Here is a 16,931-nt window from a genome sequence, read left to right on the forward strand (position 1 = left end):
GCTTAGGTCCTTATATATCTGCTGATAGGGTTGCCTGCCACTCAAATGTGAGTCTTCTAACTGTCAAGACTGAATAAAGAAGAGTCAAAGGATCCCAGTTCATACTACCAAAAACGCTATATAGATTTAATGCAATTCTAATTAAAATACCAATGGCATTCCTCCATAGAAATAGAAAAAGCAATCATGAAATTCAGCTGAAAAAATAAAAGACCCAGAATAGCTAAAGCAATCCTTAGCAAGAAGAGTGAAGCAGGAGGCATTGCTATACTAGACTTAAACTACACTACAGAGCACTAGTAACAGAAACACCACGGTATTGGCACCAAAACAGGCTGGCAGACCAATGGTACAGAATAGAGGACACAGAGACTAACCCACACAATTACAATAATCTCATACCAGTCCATCATCTCTAAATATCCAATTTTCCTCCTGAGAGAAGATCTCAAAACTCTGTTAACAAATCATTATATATGACAATGTTTTTCAGCCTATGTTAGAAGAAAACCCCAAATCCCATGGTTGTTTTCTGGACTAAAAAGGACTTTGAGTCCCAAGTGATATCTAGAGATCATCCCATTATTTATTTTATGTGGCATTGAGGATCAAACCCAGTGCCTCATACATGCTAGGCAAATACTCTACCATTGACCTATAAACCCAGCCCCCATTTGTTTTTATCTCCATAACTTCACTCATCTCTCTCTCTACCATTCGTTAGCTAATTAATATCTTTTTGTAACATCTATATGATGGGCATTATTCACAATACTTTCTTAGTATTCTGAACATCTAGAAAACATTTTCCTATTCATTACTTTATTGAGGTATATTTTATGGACAATAAAATGCACTAATCTAAAATACAGAGTTCAGTGAGTTTTGGTAAATAGACACATCTGGATATACACCATCACAATTATAATCACCATATCAAATGTATGCATCACTACAATAGGCCCCTTTGTGCCCTTTAGTGTTGATTCCTACCACCACCACCCCAGGCAACCATGGGCCTCATTTCTGTTGCTATATATAAATATTGCTGGGTCTAGACCTTTGTGTGGAAATTGAGCCTAGCAATGAAAACATTTTTGTATACCCATCCAAAATGGAGCTGAGAGGTCTTGGAGAGAAATTGCTGAGGACATAAGCAATTCCAGGAACCGCCCTGCTAAGCCAACTCAACCAAACTGCCTGTCTTATCTTTAACACTATGTGGTTTTATTTCTCTTAGCAACTTGATAGAACTGCCAATTATGACCCTAAGACTGGCTTTAGATAGTAACTGCCATCATATGCCAATCAGAACTTTCCAGCTCCCTCAAGCACAGAGAGTACCAATGAACTCTTTCATAATGACTTGTGTAGCTTTCTCTCTAATACTCCACCCTCCCATTTTTTCTTTGTTCTCTGAACATACCAGAGTCCATCTTGATCTCCATGTGTGTCCTGGATTACAATTCTAATTTCCAGATTACTCTTTTTTTTCTTGAGATAAGTTTCTTCTTTTAATTTTGTTTTGACCACAGAAATGGAACCATTCAGTCTATACTTGATTTGCATAAAATCTCTTCTACTTGGTATGTTTTTTACATTCATCCACATTATTGTATGTTTGGGGAATCTGTTCCTTTTCATTGCCCAGTAGTATAAAAAGCATTGACAAAAGTTTATTATCTCACCTATTCATGGACACTTGACTTGTTTTGCATTTTTAGTACTTATGAATAAAACAGCTAAGAATATTTATATACAGAACTTGTACACACGTTTTTAGTTCTTTCAAGTAACTTCAAGTGAAATTGCTTGTATTACTTGAGAAAAGTGTCATTTCTTTCTTTCTTTTTTCAATTGTTTTACTTCATTGCTTAACAACAGTAAAAGGAGAATATTAGGAATACTTTAAATGCTTTATTTATTTATTTTATTCTAATTTGTTATGTATGACAGCAGAATGTATTACAATTCATATTACACATATAGAGCAAAAATTTTCTTCTCTCTGGTTGTACAAAAAGTAGACTCACACAATTCGTTTCCTCATACATGTACTTAGGATAGTGATGTCCATCTCATTACATCATCTTTCCTACCCTCATTCCCCCTTTCTTTCCCTCCCCTTTGTTGTATTTAGAGTTTGTTTAATCCAACCATCTTCCTCCCTCCCAACCCCATTATGGATCAACATTCTTATACCAGAGAAAACTTTTGGTATTTGATTTTTTGGGATTGGCTAACTTCACTTAGCATTATATTCTACAACTCCATTCATTTACCTGAAAATGCCATGATTTTATTCTCTTTTAATGCTAAATAATATTCCATTGAGTATATATGCCACATTTTCATTATCCATTCATCAACTGAAGGGCATCTAGGTTGGTTCCACAGTTTAGCTAATATGAATTGTGCTGCTATAAACATTGATGTGGCTGTGTTCCTGTAGTATGCTGTTTTTAAGTCCTTTGGGTATGGACTGAGGAGTGGGATAGCTGGGTAAAATGGTGGTTCCATTCCCAGGTTTCCAAGAAACCTCCATACTGCTTTCCACATTGATTGCACCAATTTGCAGTCCCACCAGCAATGTATGAGTGTATCTTTTTCCCCACATCCTTGACAACACTTATTGTAGTTTGTATTCTTAATAGCTGCCATTCTGACTGGATTGAGATGAAATCTTATAGTAGTTCTGATTTTCATTTCTTTAATTGCTAGATATATTGAACATTTTTCCCATATATCTGTTGATTGTATATCATCTTCTGAGAAGTGTCTTTTCAGCTCCTTGGAACATTTATTGATTGGATTATTTGGGTTTTTGGCATTGAGATTTTTGAGTTCTTTATATATCCTAGAAATTAGTGCTCTATCTGATGTGCATGTGGTAAAAACTTGCTACCCAAATGTAGGCTCTCTATTCACTTCACTGATTGTTTCTTTTGCTAAGAAGAAGCTTTTTTGTTTGATTCCATCCCATTTACTGATTCTGAATTTCATTTCTTGTGCTATAGGAAGTTGGGGTCTAATCCAACATGATGGAGTTTTGGGTCTACTTTTTCTTCTATTAGGCACAGTGTTTTTTGTTTAATTCCTAGGTCCTTGATCCACTTTGAGTTTTGTACATGGTGAGAGATAGGGACTTAATTTCCTTTTTTTTTTTTTGCATATGGATTTCCAGTTTTCACAGAATCATTTGTTGAACAGGGTATCTTTTCTCCAATGTACGTTTTTTTTTTTTTGTCGCTTTTATCTAATATAACTGTAATTATGTGAATTAGTCTCTGTGTCCTCTATTCTGTACCATTGGCCTACAAGTCTATTTTGGTGCCAATACCATGCTGTTTTTGTTACTATTGCTCTGCAGTATAGTTTACGGTCCGGTATAGTGATGCCACCTGCTTCACTCTTCTTGCTAACGATTGTTTTAGCTATTCTGGGTCTCTTATTTTTCCAGATGACTTTTATGACTGCTTTTTCTACTTCTATGAGGAATGCCATTGGGATTTTGATTAGGATTGCATTAAATCTGTACAGTGCTTTTGGTAATATGGTCATTTTGGCAATATTAATTCTGCTATCCAAGAACAAGGGAGATCTTTCCATCTTCTAAGGTCTTCTTTAATTTCTTTCTTTAGCATTCTGTAGTTTTCATTGTAAAGGTCTTTCACATCTTTCATTAAGTTGATTCCCAAGTATTTTATTTTTTGCTTGAGGTTTTTATAAATGGGGTAGTTTTCCTCATTTCCCTTTCAGAGGATTTTTCACTGATATACAGAAATACCTTTAATTTATGGGTGTTGATTTTATATGCTATTACTTTGCTGAATTCATTTATTAGTTCTAGAAGTTGGCTGGTGGAATTTTTGGGTCTTCTAGGTATAGAACCATATCATCAGCAAATAGTGACAATTTGAGTTTTCCTTTCCCTATCCATATCCCTATAATTTCTTTCATATGTCTAATTGCTCTGGCCAGTGTTTCAAGAACTATGTTAAATAAAAGTGGTAAAAGAGGGTATCCCTATCTTGTTCCAGTTTTTAGAGGGAATGCATTCAATTTTTCCTCCATTTGGAATGATGTTAGCCTAGGGTTTAGCAAAGATAGCTTTTACAATGTTGAGATATGTTCCCATTATCCCTAGTTTTTCCAGTGTTTTGAACATGAAGGGGTGCTGTATTTTGTTGAATGCTTATTCTGCATCTATTGAGATGACCATATTGTTCTTATCTTTAAGTCTATGAAGAATTACATTTATTGATTTCCATATGTTGAACCAACCTTGCATCCCTGGGATGAACCCCACTTGATCATGGTGCACTATCTTTTTGATATGCTTTTGTATTTAATTTGTCAGAATTTTTGGAGGATTTTTGCATCTATGTTCATTAGAGTTATTGGTATTGGTCTGAAGTTTTCTTTCTTTGATGTGTCTTTGCCTGGTCTTTGCATTCAGGGTGATATTGGCCTCATCGAATGAGTTTGAAAGTGCTCCCTCTTTTTCTATTTCACAAAATAATTTGAGGAGTATTGGTATTAGTTCTTCATTAAAGGTCTTGTAGAACTCAGTTGTGTATCCATCTGGTCCTGGGCTTTTCTTGGTTGGTAGGCTTCTGATGCCATCTTCTATTTCATCTCTTGAAATTGATGTTTACCTAGTATACATCATCCTGATTCTGTATGGACAAATCATATGACTCTAGAATTTTTTTTATGTCTTTGATAGTTTCTATTTCATTAGAGTACAAGTTTTCAAAAATAATTTCTAATTAACTTCTGTATTTCTATAGTGTCTTTTGTGGTATTTCCTCCTTTTTATCATGTAATGTTAGTAATTTGAATTTTCTCTCTCCTTTTCATTAGCATGGCTAAAAGTTTGTCAATTTTATTTTTTCAAAGAACAACTTTTTATCTTGTCAATTTTTTCAATTGTTTCTTTTATTTCAATTTCATTCATTTCAGCTGATTTTAATTATTTCTGTCTTTATTGCTTTTGGCGTTTATTTGTTCTTCTTTTTCTAGGGCTTTGAGATGTAATGTTAGGTCATTTATTTGTTGACTTTTTCTTCTTTTAAGAAATGAAATCCATGCAATGTACTTTCCTATTTTTATATATATATATTTATTTTTTAGTTGCAGTCGTCAATACCTTTATTTTTTATTATTTTTTTATGTGGTACTGAGGATCGAACCCAGGGCCTCACATGCGCTAAGCAAGTGCTCTACCACTGAGCCACAACCACAGCCCCCAATGTACTTTCCTATTATTACTGCCTTCATAGTGTCCCAGAGATTTCTATAGTTCCCTTGAGTTATATCAGTGTTTTCATTTACCTCTAAGAATTTTTTTATCTCCTCCTTTATATCTTTTGCAACCCATTTTTCATCCAGTAGCATATTATTTAGTCTTCAGGTGTTGGAGAAGCTTTTATTTTTTAATTTTATCATTGTTTTCTAGTTTCATTCCATTATGATCTGATAGAATGCAGAGTAGTATCTCTACTTTTTTGTATTTGCTAAGAGTTGCTTTGTGGCATAATATTATGGTCTATTTTAGAGAAGAATCCATGTGCTGCTGAGAAGAATGTGTATTTGCTTGTTGAAGGATGAAATATTCTATATACATCAGTTAAGTCTAAGTTATTGATTGTGTTAATGAGTTCTATACATTCTTTGTTCAGTTTTTCTTTGGAAAGATCTATCCAGTGGTGAAAGTGGTGTGTTAAAGATACCCAGAATTATTGTGTTGTGGTCTATTTGACTCTTAAACTTGAGAAGAGTTTGTTTGATGAACATAGATGCTCCATTGTTTGGGGCATATATATTTATAATTGTTATGTCTTATTGATGTGTTTCCCTTGAGCCATATGTAGTGTCCTTCTTTATCCCTTTTGATTAACTTTAGCTTGAAGTCTACTTTATTTGATATGAGGATGGAAACCCCTGCTTGCTTCTACAGTCCATGTGAGTGGTATGATTTTTCTCAACCTTTTGAGTCTGTGGATGTCTTTTCCTATGAGATGAGTCTCTAGGAGGCAGCATATTGTTGGGTCTATTTTTTAAAATCCAATCTGCCAGTCTACATCTTTTGATTGGTGAGTTTATGCCATAAATATTCAAAGTTATTATTGAGACATGATTTATCTTCCCAGTTATTTTATCTTTGGTATTTAACTTGACTTGCTTTCTCCTTTGATTAATTTTTCCTTTAGTGTAATACCTCCCTTAACTCTTGTTTTTCACTTCCTCTTCATGGAATATTTTGCCGAGGATATCTGTAGTGCAGGCTTTCTAGTTGTAAATTCTTTTAACTTTTGTTTATTATGGAAGGTTTTTATTTGATCATCAAATCTAAAGCTTATTTTGCTAAATATAAGAATCTTGGTTGGCATCCATTTTCTTTCAGAACTTGGTATATGTTATTCTATGATCTCCTGGCTTTGAGGGTCTGGGTTAAAAAATCTGCTAATATATGAATTGGCCTCCCTCTATATGTGATCTGATTCCTATCTTGTGGCCTTTAAGATTCTATCCTTATTCTGTATGCTAGGCATTTTCATTATAATGTGCCTTGGTGTAGATCTGTTGTAATTTTGTACATTTGACGTTTTGTAAGCCTCTTGAATTTGATTTTTCAATTCATTCTTCATACTTGGGAAATTTTCTGATATTTTCTCAATGAAGAGATTGTGACTTCCTTTGATTTAAAACTCTGTGCTTTCCTCTATCTCAATAACTCTTAGATTTGGTCTTTTTATTCTATTCCATAATTCTTGGATGTTCTATTCAGGGTTTCTTACGGTCTTCACTGTGTGGTCAACTTTATTTTCCTGATTGTATACTTTGTCTTCATTATCTGACATTCTTTCTTCCAAGTGATCTAGTCTGTTGGTTATGCTTTCTATTGAGTTTTTTATTTGGTTCATTGTTTCCTTCATTTCAAGAATTTCTGATTTTTTTTTCAGAGTCTATGTTTCTTGAAATAGTCTTTTGCTACCTATATTTGCTCTTATATCTTTGTTGGAGTGATCAATTGTTGCCTGTTTTTGTTCATTTAGGTCATCCTTTAATTCACAGATCATTTTAATTACGTTTATTCTGAATTCCTTCTCTGACATTTCATCAACTTCACTGTCCATGGGCTCTGATATTACTTGTACCTCACCTTGATGTTGGGCTTCCAGACCCTGAAGCTGTGCCTCAATGTGTGCTAGTGAAACTAAAGGTGGTGGTGGCAATAGCAGAGGTAACTCAAGATAGCAGTGGAAGTGCCCCAAGATGGATGCAGGTCTTTCAGTGATTGGGGCTGAAAGGGTGGGCCTTACACTGTCTTTGGGATGCCTGCTCCAAGATTCAGCTGCTTCTAGGCCCTGTCTGTTAGCAAAAGGTAAAGGCTACTGTTTGGAGAAGGCTGTGGGGATGTCTGCAGAGTCCCAAGATGGAAGTGGGTTAGGCCTGGCCAGAGGCTTGCTGTGGGTGTGTGTGTGTGTGGCAGACCCAGGCCTACCCTAGGCACAGGTCAGTGTAGGAGCATCTGAACCAGGCCAGAGCTTCGGCGGGGGTCCACTGGTCAGAGGAGGCGGTCCTGTGCTCTGAAGGGTGTCTTCTGGTGATGGGATGGACCCAGGCCTGGGTCCCATGCAGGTGGGTGGAGGTGGATCTAGACCAGGCAGAGAAATGTCATTTCTTGAGTCAGCAGAGGTTTTCTTTTTAAAAAATTAAAACAATAAAAAATACCATGATTAAGTTCAAATCACCTTATTTCTACTTGGACATTTAAAAAGAAGAAATAATGTTTGAGTCACACAGTAGTCCATGAAGGAGTTAAAGAAAAGCCATCTAGAAATAATGCCAGATAGGTATATTGATTATATTAAGCTGAAATCACTTGAGTAACTGAAACATCAAGAAGGGCCATTTGAGCTATCCTTCCCCAGATGCAACAAGCCATAAAGATTCTTTTGGAAGGGATTTGCTTCACGTTGCAAGGCTGGAAAATAGCCTTGATCATCAGAGACTGATATTGGGGCTGCAATGAACCTGAGGAAATAAACTCTTTGAAGTAACCCTTACCTTCCACTGTCTTCTACATCACCCCCATATACATAGCATAGTAACATCCTTAGAATTTACTATCCAAGTCCAGACAGCCACTTGTCCTGTCATTTCTTCACAAATTTATTGCTCTTTGTCCAAAAGTATAAAAGCATCATACCTTGGTCATTTATTTGGATTTTACTCTCTTATAAAAAGATTCCTGTGTACATGTAAAATTAATAAAACTTTATGCTTTAATCTTGTTAATCAGCTTTTATATTAATTAGTTTCCTAGATTTGGCCAAAAAGCCTACAGAAGAACTAAGGGACAGAGGAGGGGATTTCTCTTTTCCCTATACCCACAACTAAAAAAGGCATGTGGCTCTCCTACAGGCAAACAAAGTATAACCTCCATGAGGTCAGAGTTTTCTCCAGGTACTAAGAGGAGGCTCAGGACTTGCTCCAGAAATAGATAAAAGGGAAATTAAGAGGTGGTAACTGGTCAGGATGTAGGCAGGCATGTGGGGCCTGCAGTCTTCATGCCTTTCAGGTATGGGTTAAGGGATTAAGGGATAGGCTGGGCTAAGGGATTATGTCCTGGGCAGATCCAAGCTCATGAGTCTCAGGCTATATAAACTTTGCAAGAAATACTTGAGCAAGTCAGTTATGAGCTACTGAAGATAAGGCCAGAGTACAAGGAAAGACTTTGAAAAAGTTAATTTGCAAGAAATAATTAAATATAAGGAATTATTTTAAAATAATTTAACACTGTGGTTTTACTTATTCATTTGATTATAATAACTCTGGTAACCATAACTTTGGCTAGATGAAATCACCTATAGCCAACTAAATGTACATCAAACATAAATAATGTCTTGTCCTGCCTTCTTTTTTTACAACTCCATACATCCCAAGGGGAATTTCCAGCTCAAGATCAAAGAATGATTAAATAGTTGGTGAAAGAGTTTAAAATAAACAAAAATGTCCTCTTGGTGCTGAAAGTTTGGTGCCAAGTCTTCCAAAAAGCAAAGAACCTTGGGAAAATAATTAGCCACTTAATCAGTCTCATGTTTCAAAAGTTCATAATGAAGCTGTATGATCAACAATCATCCTGTATTTGCTCACCATTCTAATGAGATGTCAAACTCAAAGGTTGCATTTTCACAATTCTAAGTCTCTCTTTCAACTTAATGTTTAAGAAAAATTTGTATTTAGAAATATGAATCTACAGAGAAGAAAACATATGGGATATGCTAAAAGTATTTTACAAGGCATCTGACCAACTAAAACTACTTTTTTGTTTGTTTTAAGTTCGGAATTTTGTTTATCTTACAGCATATTACAGTGATCTAAGTAGTGTTTCCTTGTAGCATAAATAAGGTGGCCAAGGAAACAGATGTGACCATTTCCAGTTTGCCTTGTAAATCAATGTGTGGTCTACCATAATGAAACCTCAATAACAAAACACAGAATGAAAAGTAAAGACATCAGCTCAGGTCTCCCAGTAGTGGCTGGAATCTGCAATCAGGGGTAGCTTAGGAGTAATTTGTCTACTTCATTTCACAAAAATTAGAATACAGACACACAACAAAGACTTTCTGCCTTTTGAAAGTCCAATTCACTTGACATGCTTGACTATTTCTCATAAACCTATTGCTCCTACCCATCAGTTTGAGGGAAATGGAAGGAGTGTGGCTGCATTAGAAAGCAGGTGTTCTAAAGGTCCTTTGAAAACTGATTAGTGTCTTAGGCTTCTCATCTCAGAAATGCATTAATAGGTACTTTTTCCTACTTGAAGCCAGGAGGATGAGCCCAAATTCTTGGTTCTAGACCACTCAATTCAATATACTGTCCTGGGACAATGGCACTTCCCTACAGCACAACACAAGCCACCCTTATCAGGTGCTACACAAAATGGCCTAACTTTCTCAGTTTTCTGTTATTGGAAAGAAAGGTTCATGGAATATTCCTATACTTCCAAATTTCACTTTGGAAACTAACAAACAATATATTAAAGAAATACCTCTGAAAGATCTAACATAAGTCCATCTCATATACATATTCATTTGTCAATTATATCTGTTTCAAAATGCTTTTGCAGCATTATGTTAAATACTGATTTAAAAGCTTTGTTAGTCCCTGTATTTAGGTGTTAGTCTCCATACAGCTGAAGGAGGTAGCTCAACCTCTAAGAGCTCTATCCGGAGAATCTTAAGTGCAAATTTGTGCTGAGATGACCAAACAATCCAAGCTTCACTATCCTAATTCTCAACTTGCGGAGAAAACTATCTTATTGCCCAAGACCTGGCAGACTTCCAACTATAGGGAGTACAAGTGGCCCACAACCCAGCTGCTATGCTTTTGAAATCCTCCACATTTTCTCAGAGGCCCTCTCCAAAGAAGACAGCACGGTACAGCTGGCCTCCAATGGAAGGCTTTGCTGGAGGACTTTGTGATACCTTGCTAACTTTGGCTTATAGCAGAAGAGAACACTTCTACCAAGCATTCTCTCTTTAGTTAGAATAAGACTTTAATCATAGTCTGACAGTGTCTGACAGTTCTCCTAACCTCTCCCAGCTGCTTTCCTATTTCCTTTCATGCAGGTATTTTCCCTAAAAATAACCATGCATTTTAGTTGTATCTTGGCATCTGCCTCCCAGAAGTCTAGACTAATATATTATTCATTCATTTATTGGTCATTCATTCAAGAAATTGAATTTCCATGTTTCTGGCACTTCATTCTAGGCACTGGGGAGAGTGGTGAGCAAGACTAAGAAAATCTGTACATTCATAAACTCCCCACACATTATCATAACTGCTTTTCTTTCTTCAGCTCCTAATGTGTGCTAAGTATTTATATGCTCATCTCATTTGTTCTTTACAATAACCCTGAAAATGTTGTTTGTTTCATGAATAAAGAAACTAAGACCTGGAAGAATAAGTTTCCAAGGGCCTCTCTGACAGGGCCAGCTTTTTTACTCCAAAATCTATGCTTTTCAGCGATGATGTGTATCATCCATTTAGGTAACAGCTCTAAGCAATTTTATTTTCTAGCAATTCTTGCCCATCTGAATAGCTGATTTTACACAAAGTATGGTTTCATTTCTTTAATATAAATTTAAAAGGGCTGGGGGAACAATCTATAACAGAGGGAAACTGCACTTCAGAGCATTCACAGTCAGTCCTACACTGTTTCAAAGTCAGGTCAATGATGATAGCATGTAATCCATTCAGAGATGGTCCCCAACCAGGTGTGAGTTTCCAACTGTGTTCACTATTACAAAGAACATAGAGAGGAAAGAAATGCTTGGTTAATCTATTTTTCATCCTGGTCATGCCCCAATGCTGGCAAGCTGATAGAGAGTGGTCACATACAATCAGAGATTCTCTTAGAGGCTGGCAAGGCCCACTGCAGGCAGTCAAGTGCTCTGATGACAGCTGATGCAAACACATACCATTATGTTCAAGGTCAGCGATGGCCTCTTCTATACTCGAGTCAAAGTCCAGGGAAGGAATAGGCTGAGACTCAGGCAGGTTCTCTGAAGCTGGTTCATCTAATTCCTTATGGAAGGAAATTAATTATTCATCAGAAGTTGACAAAAAGAAATAGGATTACCACAAATTAGATCATATTCTTGTTTAAAAGACTATTTGGAAACAAAACCTACCAAATCCTCTCCCTTAAACATAATAACTTTTTCAAACTTTAAGATAATAACTTGGGTTAAGAGAAAAATAGTCCTGAATCAATGAGACAGGTGACCTTGGGCAAAACATTTGAACTTCACAGCCCTCAGGTTTAGGTCCATGACTAGTAGGTCAAGCAGGATGCCCAGAGTAAAAAAATTAACACTCAGGTTCAGGCAAGTGCAGGCTCCACTGGCAGCTAGGAGTGATGTTTTCTATTTTGCACCCAGGGCACCCCACCTTTGTCATTCCTGTCCTGAATTTTTCTTCATCTCAAAATTAAAAAGCATTGGCTTGAATGACTTCCACCTTCTTGTCTAGCTTTAAAGACTCCATGATTCTATTAATTTTAATTTCTTAAAAGCAAAATATCTAAGAGAACACTTAGAATTCTTACTTCAAATAAACAAAGGTAAACTTCATAAACATATCAATAAGTATTTCAACAAATCACCTTGTCCTTTTCCCCCCCAGTTTTGAGTGTGTATGTGTTTGCCACCTAGAATGGATGGTAAATTGGCCTCTTTTCCTTGATAAATGGCTCTGATGCAGAGCTACTCCAAGAATGTCTTCTTATTAAGAAGGAAATTAAAAGGAAAAATTAATATTTATGTCTTTTGTTTTCTATTTTGCTGTGCTAGGAAATGAACCCAGGGCCTTCTGCATGCCAGGCAAGCACTCTACCACTGACCCACATTACCAGTCCTAAACTAATATTAAATAAATATGTAAAAATGAAGCTATCCCACACTGTGATATAGCATTTGTGAGAATATGGTCATAAAGTGTTTTTTAAAAGTCCATTTTCTATACTATATACTTAATTATTTCAGGAAGTCCAACTGAATTCCAAATTTCAAAGGATCACTGATGGTACACAGAGAACTTCAAGAACAAAGAGTAGAAATTGCATGAAATGTGATTTTTACATGTGCTTTAGCACTTATTTGAAAATAAGTACTTGGACTCTCAAGTGATTTTGATTTGCTAAGGTCCTCTTTTAAGAGAACAAATAGAGTTGTTAAAATTGTTCTTTTAGTATAGAAGGACTTGATCTCATCTTTGATCCCCATTACCATTCCATGTGTGATGGAGACCTGCTCTGACATGCACTTTTCACAGAAACCCAACCTGGGCATTAGCGCAAATATATACCAAAAAGATGAATGGGGCTTATCTTTTATATTATGGTACATAGTTGTTTTTAAGATACCATTCTTTAAGGAAATGGTGCCTAGTATCAGTCTACCTACATTCAACTGTGCTTCAAGATTTCAAAGACCAAATTCAACCAAGCAGAAACTGCCTGCCAAAGTAAAAGATGTTGTCAGCTAGGGTCTGAAAAACAAAGCAAGTCACTCTCTCAAATGCTTCAAAGAATTTTTATAACATGTAACAATGAGTTCATTCACTCCCATAACTGATTCCCTCCTAAGACTGCTTCTGAAATAAAAAGGGGGCTTGCTTCAGCCATTCAAGAGAGAAGGAAAAAGGAATTGAGAAGAGAGTCCCCAATGAGATCAGGAAGAAATTAAGTTGTAAATATGTGTAGAGGCAGGGGAATAAAAGCATTCAAAGAAGGGAGCATTTTCCTCTTCTTCTTTATCACATTTTTCTTTAGCCTCTTGCATCTGATTCATCCATTTTCTTTCTTATATTTTATTTCATCTATCTCAGTTCAACAATGCACGATATTTAAAAAACCTTCAGGTCCCTCTGCAAAATGTTTGACTTTGGTTTTCTTCCTCTTTGTTCAGTGAATATCATTAAACCCATCTCACTCTTTTGCCTGTAGATGTGATTAAACTTGCCTCTTCCTTGCCTGGCTGTCTCTCTCCATCCTCCTCCTGGGGTAAACAACAAAGTCTTCTCTCCATTTGCTTCTTCTTTTCTTCTTTTCCCATTAAGTGATTTTTTTCCTAAAGAGATTATAAAAAGATCTGTTCATTGGAGGTTTTTCCAGGTCTTCTTCATCTGGAAGTGAACTGCTGCTTTCAGGAGCCCTATATTCAATCCATAATTAATCAGAGTATGGTTTTGGGCCAGCAGCCTTGGAATTAGCAGAGTGCTTGTTAGAAATGCACTATTCCAGCCACCCCCAACCCCAGAACAAATCAGAACCTGCATTTTAACAAGATCCATAGGCCTCCCAGGTACATTTTGAATTCTGAGAAATGTTACTACAAGCCATAGGAATTTGAGCAAGAGCCAGTTGATTGTGGAGATCAAAGGTCAGAAGGTTTCCCAGAAGAGGAGGTGAAGTTTTCGAAGAGAGAAGATGGGAAGCTAACAATAGGCCAGAGGGAAATGGCTGTTATAACAGCACAAAAGGGAGCAGGGAGCTTGGGCAAGCTGAGCAACCATGCAGGGCTGAACCAGCTGGGAAAAGGACATAATCTGTGAAGAGAATAGATTTAAGACTCTCACATATAAGACTCTCACAGACTGGAGCATTTTCTGCTTCCATCAATATATAAACTAGGACACATAATTCTGGAAAGCTCAGGCCTAGAGATGTTGATAGCATTAAACCTTGGGAGATCAAAGAATGAACTAAAATCTCTAGCCAGGGCAGCATTGGGCACTTCCCTACCTTTTCCGTTTGCTCATTGCTGATAGTCAGAGGATGGAATTGGGAATTCACTGAGGAAATTATGATTTTTATAAAATCTTCTTTTTTCTAAGTTGTTCCAATATCTGGATGTTTTGCCTAGCTCCCATGTTCTGTGGGATAACATATGGATAACAAAATCTCCTGAGATTCTGCCTGCCATATGGTCTCAGAGTTATCTTTAGTCTTCAAGACACTCTGATATATAGGGGGATGGGAAGACCGGATACCATACAACATAGTTATAACGCTGATAATATTTATATCAGAAGAAAGAACACAAAATGATTATCTTGAGGGGAAGAAGGAAAGCAAAAAGTTAACTTATTGGATAATAACACTTAAGATCATACTTGAAAATACACTTTTATTTGCCATATAGTAACTTCAGAAATAAATTAGGTTCATAAAACAAAATGCAACTAAATAATAGTTCTCAATTTCCAGTCTTAGGGGGAAAGTCTCTTAGAATCAGGGGTCCCTGAGAATTCCAGAAAAAAGCATCCCAGTTTCTGTCCAGAACAAATAGTTTACGCACATTAACGAACAGAATCCTTATAATCCTGCCAGTCCTCCTTGTTTGGATCTATGAAAATGTGCAGTTCTCAGTCTCAGAATCAGGGAAAAGATTCACATCCACAGTTTTTCCTTGTAGAGCCCACAAAATCTGGGGAGCTGAGGAACGGTGCTAGGTTTTCAGAGGGCTTGGATCATTCCACATCATGGTGGCATCAAATAGGAATCTAACCCTGCTGCTGAACCCTGTGTCATTTCAGCCAACAATTTCTCCACTAACTAGGGTCTGTAACCTCATCTCCTAAGTCTTTGGGACCTGCAAAAAGATCCCTTAGCTGGCTTTACTTAACAGAGGTACCAGATGGGTGAAGAAGCAGAGTGGGATTGAGCATGTATGTCCAGCATTTCCACAGTATCTGCTAATTGGTCCAGTAAACAGAGGGAGATTGTGAGCTCAGAGGAAGTTTTGCCCCCTATTTGGTCCAATTTTGGATTTTCAGAACTCTAAAGCATCTAGAACCCCTAAATATTTGATAAAGGTAGTTCACTAGCAGCTCTCCTCCTCAGAAGGGCAGAAAACAAGTGTTCCTAGACCCTACCTAGCTGAGAGTGAGCTCTGCTAAGGTTTGAATGTCCCTTGGTTTGGGGCCTCTGATACTACACTACTACAGAATTAGCATCCTCAAGGTTCAAAGGATTCTCCCCACAGCCTCTGGGGGAGGTTGGTTCTTCCTGTGAAAGGTAAGAATCTCTTTCACATACAGGAATTTCTATTGAATGAATGAGAAATATCTCTAACCCAAATTGCTTTTACCAGGAGAGCTATGAGTTAGTTTTGATGTTGGGTAACCAAATATGACCTCATAAAGACTACCTTGAGCATCAGAGCCTACCCCAAGGCCTGTGGAGATATTTTCAACCATTAGTGAAAATGGCATTTGGGATCCCATGTCATGTAAACCTACAACCCTATTCGTTATCATATAGCTATGGTGGTTCTTCAGAGTTTGAGTGAAGTTATTAACACAACAATATTACAAGCTTTTGTGATGTTTAAAGATTCTGTATTTAATTTATTTTCCGATAGTCAGTATATAGTTAATGCTATAATATTCCTTGAAGATGCTGGTAGAATTTCCCCTTCCTCTACTGTTTTCTCTTTGCTTTCCACTATACAAAGTCTAACCTGGGACAGAAAAGATCTGTTCTTTATAGGACATATCAGGGATATATAAGTGGGAGAGAGACAATAAAAAGGGAAAGAATAAAAATAAGAAAGGTCAATGAACTAAAGAGGTAAGACACCTACAACATGGGTGGAATTAAAAACTAGAAATACGCATATGTGTTCTAAGATCTAGTTATTTAACCCATCAACTGTGTATTCAGTGACAATCTTTTATAAGCTACATAGTAGGCACTCAATAAATGTGATGGATACATCACCTGATCCACCTCTGTGGATCTTTGAGTTAGTGTTTTCTCCAACTGATGGCCTACATTCTAGAATCCTCCCTGGAATTGGAAACTTGGTCATGGTACTTTTGTTTTCTAACCTGTCCCTTTTCCTATACAACTACCTATATGAATATGTAGAATCTGAATCAAGAAAGAGTCTTATGTAAAATTTAAGAGATTCTTACATGAAGCACATTTGTACTCAGCTGCTGAAAGCTCCGAGATCTCAATTCTTGCATCCGCTTGTTATTCTCTTCATACTTGTCTTCCACAATTTTTCTGCAAATTTAAAGTGAACATACAAAAGTAACTCAAATTTCTAAAACTATGTCTTATCTACAGATATGTATGATCCCTATTCAGGTATCATGGGCAGACTAGGCTGGTGGGAAGCCAGGTCATCTGTCTCTCGCTCGGGAAGTAGTATGCTGTGCATAACACTTTTAAACTTTGATTCTCTTTTAAATAACACACAGGGATACTCTGGTTCCTTATTCATTCTTAGGAATTCTCAAATGCAGCAGAAGGAGAAGACAATTCCTCCCTGTGCATCCTGAATATGATTATGGGGGTTTCCACAGTGCCTGACATATACTAACACCAAGAAAAATGTTTTCAG

General features: G+C 36.7%; 1 protein-coding gene across 8 annotated transcripts in view; it reads right to left on the reverse strand.

Annotated features, from left to right (window-relative positions):
• Nek11 (NIMA related kinase 11) overlaps window positions 1–16,931 on the reverse strand; it is a 315,212-nt gene that overhangs the window by 152,570 nt on the left and 145,711 nt on the right. For all 8 annotated transcript variants that reach the window (XM_076868276.2, XM_076868274.2, XM_076868271.2 and 5 more), the window contains 3 exons: window positions 16,498–16,591; window positions 13,539–13,646; window positions 11,496–11,601 (listed from right to left, as the gene is read on the reverse strand). In XM_076868276.2, the coding sequence (XP_076724391.2) occupies window positions 11,496–11,601; window positions 13,539–13,646; window positions 16,498–16,591 (308 nt within the window). The remainder of the gene's footprint in view (window positions 1–11,495; window positions 11,602–13,538; window positions 13,647–16,497; window positions 16,592–16,931) is intronic.

This window comes from Callospermophilus lateralis, chromosome 10 (genome assembly GCF_048772815.1).
Source record: "Callospermophilus lateralis isolate mCalLat2 chromosome 10, mCalLat2.hap1, whole genome shotgun sequence".
Lineage (NCBI taxonomy): Eukaryota > Metazoa > Chordata > Mammalia > Rodentia > Sciuridae > Callospermophilus > Callospermophilus lateralis.